The 10444-nt window shown below is 36.7% G+C and overlaps 1 protein-coding gene across 1 annotated transcript; it reads right to left on the minus strand.

Annotated features, from left to right (window-relative positions):
• Positions 1 to 2647: 2647 nt before the first annotated feature.
• LOC149798852 (tubulin beta chain-like) lies at positions 2648 to 6556 on the minus strand. The gene is made up of 4 exons (XM_089957755.1): positions 6399 to 6556; positions 5660 to 5768; positions 4588 to 4943; positions 2648 to 3756 (listed from the first exon to the last, which is right to left on the minus strand). The coding sequence occupies exons 1-4, from the start codon at positions 6453 to 6455 to the stop codon at positions 2938 to 2940; spliced, it is 1341 nt and encodes a 446-aa protein (XP_089813881.1). The 5' UTR covers positions 6456 to 6556; the 3' UTR covers positions 2648 to 2937.
• Positions 6557 to 10444: the final 3888 nt, after the last annotated feature.

Raw genomic sequence — 10444 nt, forward strand, 5'->3', positions numbered from 1 at the left:
GGTCTTGTGCATTTTTGTTTGTTATTATTTCTTATTTAAAACGTTAATTTATATTTTGTTTCTTTGCTAAACATTGTGCGGTATGATTGATATAGAGATGCATTTAGTCGCATCTATGTATATATCATCTTCGCTAGCCAAGGTTCCGATATGATAACTCTATCTACAACTTTCCTGGTCCGAGCAGATATTTTAGTGCTTTGTCCTAGCGACATCTATTGGAGTTCATGAGTTACCACCTTTAGTATTTACTACCAACTATCCAATAGTGCATAACAGCAGTTCATTGTACATCGGTCGACATTGGTGGACGGAATTTACTTCAGAAGGATACTTTGTAAGTTTAACATCGAAAGTATGGCTACATATGAGAGGGGAGCCATTACAGGTGTATTTGAGTGAAAGGCATTTGTACAAACAAATGTTTCGGGTCATTGAAATTCATTGGATGCAGCGGCGGGCCACCGCATCGAATCAAAATTAAGTTGTTCAAATTTGAACACTATTCCTACGTGATCGAGACATGGGGAGCACATAACTTGAAGCGACTCATAAATAAGCAATTTTTCACTGGCGGCAGGCCACCGCATCCAATGAAATTCACAGACTCGAAGCACAGAAATATCCGCTCGATGCGCCAAGGTATAGATAGGCTTATTATCTGCCACCTATGTAGTCATTTTCTGTCAAAGATGCTAAGTATTATTGTTAGAGTCGTCTCTCTTGTTTCGGATTGTATGACAACCAATGTATTTAGAGGCGGTCCCGTCTGAATCCATAATGTAAACAAATTAAGAGCAAAGGTTTTGTAGCATCCTGCATCTTGCCTGCAAATTGTACTTTCATGTCTGTTATACGCCTTTTATAAACTTAACCAAAAACCAGATTTGTTTTGTCGTCACTGTATGGTCAACAGGGAGGATGGGAATGGGGTATAAGCCTCCATATTAGCTAAAGTATGCAAGTTACAATGAATAATTGCTTCTTCCAATATTTAAAAATTTTAATTTTAAAGCCTCTCTCGATCGATCGATCGATCTTGATCTTGAACAGTAACTGTTCAAGAGAGTTTTTTTTTCTTCAAATTTCCACTCTAACTGGGAAGAGTTCGCGGATTTAGTATGCTTCGATATGTGCTCCAGAGAAAAACTAAGCTTCCATTTCTTCAGTGTGATCTAACAATAATGTGTTAAACGAGAGAGAGAGAGAGAGAGAGAGAGAGAGAGAGATAGAGCAGTTTCCCTTAACAGCTGTCATTTTCCTCCGCTCATTAGAAGTTTTGACAATGTTACTCGTGGTTTAATTTCTATCAGTTTTCCACTGGACATTTACCTTTGGTCAGGGAAATAAAATAATGTGTTAATACTGTGACTCCCCCTCCCACCTGCAGGACTTTTTCTATATCGCTAAAGAAAATCAAAGAAATACATCAACTTTAAGAAATTCCTTTTAAAAAAAATACAATTGAAAAAAATCCTATATTTGTTTTAAAAGCATGATGAGCACGATAAAGGAGAATGTAAAATTTGGGAGAAAACTTGAGAATTTTTCTGAACCATGGACTGGGTATAAAATACTGCCTATGTATGTATGTATGTATGTATGTATGTATGGATACAATTATGTATTTACATATATGTATTTATGCATACATGTATGCCTGCGTGTATTGAAAAGAAGAGCATATATATATATATATATATATATATATATATATATATATATATATATATATATATATATATATATATATATATATATATATATATATATATATATATATATATATATATTGAATTCAGTTGCTGTTTTTGTTATAGTGTAACGTAAGTTTTCGGCATATGGTAGACTATACATGGGAAGCTACCGGTAAGCTGCCTCAATACCCACATTGGCGACGCTAAGATTCGAACCCACTGCACGTTTGTATGTAGATATCTATATATGCATGTATGTATCTTTGCACGCGTGTATGAGCGTAGATACATTGGTATGCATTATGTGTGTATGATATACGATTATGCATCCATGCATGTATTTATGTAAGTATTCATGCTTATAATTTTATGTATGTACATATGTATGTATTTACAATTACGTACGTATGTGTTTGTATGTATATATGTCTCTTTCTTTCTGCCAGTCTGTGCGTCTTTATCACTGGTCCAACCAATTGTGTCTCACAAACGGATAGTAACAGCTGGATATTTGCCAATTTTAAGTGGTGTCTCACGAGAGAGTTGATAATGCATAATGTTTCTTTAAATAAGATATTTATTATGGATATAAAAAATGTAGTACGATTATAAATTTTCATAAAGGTTATAAATGAAGAGAAAAGTGATAAAGTTGTGAAAAAATTTGAGGGGGAGGGTACTGCATCAAGGGATGGGTGGATGCGGCCGCCCCTTTATATTTTACAAGGAAAGGTAGGTAGTAATATTCAAAATAACTCCATCACTCTCTGCACAGGTGTACAAGTCCGGGTAACTATCAGCGTTTCGGTCCAAACGCCAGACGATCAGTCAAAGAGGTTTGGTGTAAGACGAAACACTTTTTATGAAACTGAACGTTTGCGAACATAATAAACTGCGCTTACAAACGTAATAAACTGACGCTCGTGAACATAATAAACTCAACGCAGTAATATGGTTTCAAGAAGTCTTCGGATAACATAACAAAATTTTAAAGACATCAAAGAGATGTTAGTACGTATATATGTCTCTTTCATATGATACATGAATATAACATAAAAAATAATTGTGCACAGCATTGACTTTTTTATAAGTTCTGAAAATAAAACTTTATCTGATAATGTGCATTTCGAGTTAGGAATTGTTTAATAGGTAAACATTCTTTCTTTTCCGCTATAACAGACAGCCAGTTACTGGATAGTGTTACAGAATGACTAGTTTTCCACAGTTTCGAATAAACTCTTTACGCCTCCTCCTGCTCACCCTCCTCCTCATCAAATTCACCCTCCTCCTCAGCTGTTGCGTCCTGATATTGTTGGTACTCAGATACCAAGTCATTCATGTTTGACTCGGCCTCAGTGAACTCCATCTCGTCCATGCCCTCACCAGTGTACCAATGCAAGAAAGCCTTACGACGGAACATTGCGGTGAACTGCTCTGAGATTCTCTTGAACAATTCCTGGATAGCGGTGCTATTGCCAATAAATGTGGCTGACATCTTCAGACCACGTGGTGGAATGTCGCAAACAGCAGTCTTGACGTTGTTTGGGATCCATTCCACGAAGTAGCTGCTGTTCTTGTTCTGGACGTTAAGCATCTGCTCGTCAACCTCCTTCATGGACATGCGACCACGGAAGATGGCGGCAACCGTCAGGTAACGACCGTGACGAGGATCGCAGGCAGCCATCATGTTCTTAGCATCAAACATCTGCTGGGTCAACTCTGGAACGGTGAGAGCTCTGTATTGCTGGCTACCTCGTGATGTGAGTGGAGCAAATCCTGGCATGAAGAAGTGGAGACGTGGGAAGGGTACCATGTTGACTGCTAGTTTGCGGAGATCGGCATTAAGCTGACCAGGGAATCGGAGGCAGGTGGTAACACCGGACATGGTTGCAGACACTAGATGGTTCAAGTCTCCGTATGTTGGAGTGGTCAGTTTCAGGGTTCTAAAGCAGATATCGTATAGAGCCTCGTTGTCGATGCAGTAAGTCTCATCAGTGTTTTCTACAAGCTGATGGACGGATAAGGTGGCGTTGTATGGCTCTACAACAGTGTCGGATACCTGTGAAAGAAAATGATCAAATACACAATTTGTCATATTAAAACACGTACAGACAAATGAAGTAGTTTTAAATATATGTAATACCAATGATTTGTGAAATAAACACACAAAACTGCATACGTATTTTGTTCTGAGTCAGCTGAAATAACGAGTTTGCTATGATGCAGTGATAAGTTGTGGCAGTCAGACCGAGACGTATTCATATATGCCATATCAAACGAGTTCTTTACCCGACTTAGTACAAAACACGAATGCCACATCAAACGACTTCTTTACCCGACTTAGTACAAAACACGAATGCCACATCAAACGAGTTCTTTACCCGACTTAGTACAAAACACGAATGCCACATCAAACGAGTTCTTTATCGGACTCATTACACAAAAAAATGCAATATCTAACGAGTTCTTTAACAGTCTCAGTACAAAACACGAATGCCGTTTTGCATTTGTTACAGACCCCGTTTTCTCGAGTTGCATGTATTTTGAGCTTATCTGTAAGAATTAAATTTAAAGCAAACTTGAGTTTATGACAGTTCGATTGATTGCATCTAAAAAAATATCTACGCATGGACTCACGGGAGTAGATTGTAATCTGAGTGTGTGATACGGAAAGACGAATTGAACAGCTGTATCGAACATCAGCTCAATGCATGTAAGGATAAATAGATGTGTAATACAATTTTTAATTGATTGAATAATTAAGGTATTGAGCAATGAAACGAAGGACCAATGGTTGTCTCGTAACAAGTAAATTACGTGATAATAGCATTATTAAACTGTACAGATATCGATTGTAATAAAATTACTCTAATAAGAATGAATTTCTAACCTTTGGTGATGGTACCACTGAGAAGGTGTTCATGATTCTGTCTGGGTATTCTTCACGGATCTTGCTGATAAGAAGGGTTCCCATTCCTGATCCAGTGCCACCACCAAGAGAATGTGTCAACTGGAATCCCTGAAGACAATCACAACTTTCAGCTTCTTTTCGGACAACATCAAGGACAGAATCTACCAGCTCGGCACCCTCAGTGTAATGTCCCTTTGCCCAGTTATTTCCAGCTCCACTCTGTCCAAACACAAAGTTGTCTGGTCTGAAGATTTGACCAAAAGGTCCCGACCTGACAGAATCCATTGTGCCAGGCTCCAGATCCACCAATATTGCTCTTGGTACATATTTGCCTCCTGCAATATGATAACTGAGTTTGAAGAAATCATTTATGGTCATGAGTTCAAAGTATTTGAGACTGAAATAGGCGATAACTGGCCTTAAAACAAATTTTACACCGTTATGTTGTAATATATTATGATATTCGATATTTTCATTCACAATTATTAGTGGTATTCTTTTCAACTTGTATAATACTCACCTTCTAATCTCCTACTCTCTGATCGAGACTATCGCAATGATTAATACCTGTATAATACTCTCATACTCTCTGATCCATACACCATAATGAATACCTGAATAATACTCTTCTACTCCCTTATCGAGTCTATCCCAATGATTAATACCTGTATAATGCTCGTCTACTCAATGATCCATACTGTCATCATTAATAATACCCGTATAATACTCTCATACTCTCTGATCCATACACCATGATTAATACCTGTATACTACTCTTCTACTCTCTGATCGAGTCTATCCCAATGATTAATACCTGTATAATACTCGTCTACTCTATGATCCATACTGTCACCATGATTAATACCCGTATAATACTCGTATACTCTATGATCCATACTGTCACCATGATTAATACCCGTATAATACTCGTCTACTCTATGATCCATACTGTCACCATGATTAATACCTGTATAATACTCTCCTACTCGTTGATCGAGACTATCCCAATGATATATACAATATCGCTGCTATGAATTTTGATAGTACCAACCTGTGGCTTCGTTGTAGTAGACGTTGATTCTCTCCAGTTGGAGATCGGAATCTCCGTGGTAAGTTCCGGTGGGGTCAATACCATGCTCGTCCGATATCACTTCCCAGAACTAGAAAAGTGATATCCATATTTTCAGCAAATTAGCTAATATCAACTCATATTTTAGAAGACTTGCTCTGAGACTGTGAAAAGTATACATGTATGCAGAAATGAAAATGCACGTTAAGAGCGACATTTGAGTAAACAACTGAGACGGTTCGCAGTTCCTAATTAAAAACTTACGGATGTATGCCAGAAATGTCTACTCGGTCTATTCCAGTTTTTCTTTAACAAGCATATCTCTTGACCTCGAGACAGTTGAAGTAAAACCATTTTCAGAAAGAGAGAGAGAGAGAGAGAGAGATGTATACATCTAAATAAATAATCAGTTCAGTCTTGCCAACGAAAACAACCACACTTAATCTTCTACCAGACCACATCTCTTTGTTATCCGAAAAGTAATATAGAATCGTAACTTAAAACAGTGGAGTGCACATATTGAATTACTTTGAAAAATAGTATTTTTAATTGTTCTTTTCAATTGCACGAAAACATTCGTACTATGTTTACTATAATGATCTTTCTGTTGAAAGTATTGCAAACTGAGGAAGGTTTGATGTTGTTTTTTTCCGGAAAAAAATAATGACAATAAAATGTTTAAAATATTAATTTGTTTACAAATACTGAATAGATTACTCACCTTGGCTCCAATCTGGTTACCACACTGGCCAGCCTGAATGTGGACAATTTCACGCATTTTCACAGGTTCTGAGTGTGTCTGGGAGCTGTAATCCTGTTACTGTCTTCCCAAAACTTCCCGCAGTTGTTCTGTTCGGAACATTTATACCACTCGACGTAGTCACTGCCAAACAATATACAAATACTTGGTTACTAACGCCATTCATGTATTCATGCGCTCCAAACTAATTAGACCATATGTCTGCTTTGGCAACATGGGCTGGATTTGGATTATTTCAAGTTTTGTATCGAATTGAGCAAGGTTTCGTCTTTCACCTTTTGCACATTGTTTATTCAAACATAGCTATTCCTTTGTTTTCAAATTTGGCCTTAGATTCGTATATCTTTTTTATTACCGACCCCTCCTCCGCCACATAAAAGTTCAAAATGCTACCATTTAACTATCCTTATATCTGTCTATTTATATGTATGCCTATCTATTTAACTATCCTTATATCTGTCTTTTTATGTGTAGGCCTGTCTATTTAACTATCATTATATCTGTCTTTTTATGTGTAGGCCTGTCTATTTAACTATCCTTATAATCTGTCTTTTTATGTGTAGGCCTGTCTATTTAACTATCCTTATATCTGTCTTTTTATGTGTAGGCCTGTCTATTTAACTATCCTTATAATCTGTATATTTATATGTAGGCCTGTCTATTTAACTATCATTATATCTGTCTTTTTATAGGTAGACCTGTCTATTGAAATATTCTTATATCTGTCTTTTTATATGTAAGCCAGTCTGTTGAACTATTCTTATATCTGTAATTTTATATGTAGGTCTATCTATTTAACTATTTATCTAGGTGCGCTGCTTGTTAGCTTGTTTGTTTTGTTTGCTTTTGTGTTGTTTTAAAATAATAAAATAAAATCTATTTGTTTCATCACAGCTAAATGCACTAACCAAGAACTTTATTGCTTATTTATATGATATTTAAAAAGCATATAAATTGAAAAGTAAAATTCGGGACTCGGTTAACATTGCTGCGCTTGGTCAGCTGTTAGGATACAACTCTTTCGTTACTTTTTCATACTTTCGTTAGTTATATACCGCTCCGGTGGCCTAGTGGTTCGAGCGTCCGCCTCGGATGCGGGAGGTCGCAGGTTTGAACCCCGGCCAAGTCATACCAAAACATGGTACTAACAGCGAGCAGCTTGGCGCTCAGCATTAAGAGATTAGTGTTAGGACTTTTCGGCCTGGTGTCAGGATAATGAGACTGGGTGGGACATCATGCTACATGTCTGCGGCATGATGACCCAGTGCTAGACATCATTATAAACTGCCACACTGCAGACATCGTAGCGATATGACTGAATTTTTTAAAAAGCAACGTTAAAGATCCAAATCACACACACACACACACACACACACACACACACACACACACACACACACTCGTTAGTTATGTCTTTTCAGCTGTTATTTAGTTTCTGAATGCGAGCTTTGGAAATCTAATCGCTTCTATTTGGAATGCCTTATTCTATCTGGATGAAACTGCTAGGACACACTGATGGCAGTTATTATTCTCGAAGAAGATCTTCGAAATTAATGCAGAAAAGATTCGATTGTGTTGAAATGTTGTTATGGGCAGTAAATCTAGCCTTGCATTTGTTTTGGGGGTTTTTTTTAATCAAGTTTATTAATTGCGCAGGGGTAGGGTCAGATGAGGTGTGTGTGTGTAAGTGTTGTTAACATTTACAGACAATATTTCTTTATATATTATTACTACTGTTATCCCGTGTCAGACGATGTTTGGTATGATTTACGTTTATATTTCATATTCTGATATTAATTGATTATAGGTTATCCTTTGAACTGTTTAGGTTCATGATGGTATCCAATGAATCAAGATGTAAATCACATTTAGAATTGTTTCGGCTATTTCTGCAAGACGAATATAACCCTGGACGTATGTCGGCGCAGTAAATTACAGGAAAAAACATACATATTGCTCGCCGAAAATTTCTCCGATAAAACAGGAACCCAATCTTTTCGAACACTCTCGACTCTTTCTCCGATTAGACTGACCTAGAGTTTGCGTTACAGAGTTTTTAAATATATTCTTCGATCATTTGGAACTTACAGGAGAATCTTTGTTTCTTAATTAGCCGTGTAATCCGAATAGCAGCCATCGACATACACTCGAGGTGTGATCCGTAGGACTGAAGTTACAAATAGTTTAAGTCCATCCTTAGTAGCAGCACCGTTTCCAGGTTTGTCAAATTTGAAACACAAACTTTGTTATTTCGCTTTTCAGGCTAACTGTATATTTTGTTTCCATTGCAAATATTGACCCTGTTAGACGTGTATTTGATGTATTCACTAAGTAATCTAGGTTTTTGTAATCAGAATTGCGTGATTTGTTGTTGTTAGTCGCCGGGCCCATGCGAATGCGCGCTTCCAGAATTTTTTCCTGCCGTTTCTACCCGGTCGAACTGCAGAATTTTCCCTGACAGGCGCCACATTTCATGAGGAGTATATAAGGTTTCACTGGACAGTTTATTTGGTGAATTTTCATCCAACAATGACCTATTGCAGAAAAATGAGAACAATTTTACACTGAAGATACAAATAAAAACAAACTAATGATTTTTTTGTACAAAGCATACATGTGAGATTTAGACTGCGGCAATCAGGTTAATTCCTGATGCAAATGGTGGCATTTTACACTGAACCAACACTATCACCAACCCCTAAATTTTACATTCATTTTTATTACAGGAAATAGCTATTTTGAATATTTTCATGTGACAAGGCAGCTAAAAGAATCAGTATATGCCTTATTCGTGAATAAAGTTCACTAGTACTATAACAAATTATCATACTTTTCATCACCCCTCAACCATCTAGATTTTTAGATATTTACCTCTGTAGCAGACACACGAAAATACGTAAGCCAAGTCGGCTGCTTATTTGCAGCCCAAGTTACGCATTTGATCTCCAATGCTCGTCTAACTGTGACAGGCAGTCACCAACAAGCCAACCCATTTCCAAGCCTAACTCAAAGTAAATCTAAACCACATTACAGATTTAGCTTATGTGGGAATTTATAAATGCTAGGCTTGTGATAATTAGGTTCATGCCTTCTACCTTAAAAATTAGGGAGGTGTCAAAATACAAAACTATCCAGCAAGACCTAAGGACTGACGGTACTGATGGAAAAATGGAAACAATTATAGGAATGAGTGAAGATGAAATTGAGTATATATGGGTTTAGAAGGCCAGGATTTGTTGATAATGAAATTAAAGATTTTAAAAAAAACAATCTTGTGAGAGCTTATCCTAGTTGCAACTGAAAAACACAGACTTATTGTTTTTTTAAAACATTTCAGTCCCTTTACAGATATGAATTACTGAAATTAGCATCCCATTTTTTAGATGCGGTATTGAAGCAAATTCTTCAAACACATGTAGATCCAGAAAATGCCATGGGTCATATGGTTTTCTCTACACAGAAGCTGTCATCAAGGATGTGTCTATACTGATAAATATAGGTTTGATCATGAGCACACAGACATTTTAAGTTATTGAATTTTTAATATCATTGTTTGTTTCTTTTGCATATTTTTAACATAGGAACTGAATCAGTACAGTGAGTCCTAAAAGGGCTTTCCAGCTACTGTCCTTGAACCTGGCCGTATTTCCAAGGGTCACGTTTAGAGTTCTGTGTTCAGACAGTCCACGAGAACGTTTTCTTTCTATCGCTATTTTACTAGTCCGTATAAATCAATGCGCAAAGAAAAGGTAATTTGTTTCTTTCTTTTATTTTTACGCTAATCAGTAATTTACAGTTATTTTAGGATATCTTTCTAGCTATTTGGAGGTGAAAATAACCTTTCGATGGTAAATTCTGGACAGACCTAAAAGTAAGTTCTGAAATCACCCATCCATATGATCTAAACCTTTCAGGGTATTCATTCATTCATTTTTAAGTTTTAGCGATGAGCAATTTTAGTTTAAATATTTGCCTAATCATTTAATATTGCATGCAGACATTACTTT

Source organism: Sinohyriopsis cumingii, chromosome 5, assembly GCF_028554795.1.
Source record: "Sinohyriopsis cumingii isolate HCF-2022 chromosome 5, ASM2855479v2, whole genome shotgun sequence".
NCBI lineage: Eukaryota > Metazoa > Mollusca > Bivalvia > Unionida > Unionidae > Sinohyriopsis > Sinohyriopsis cumingii.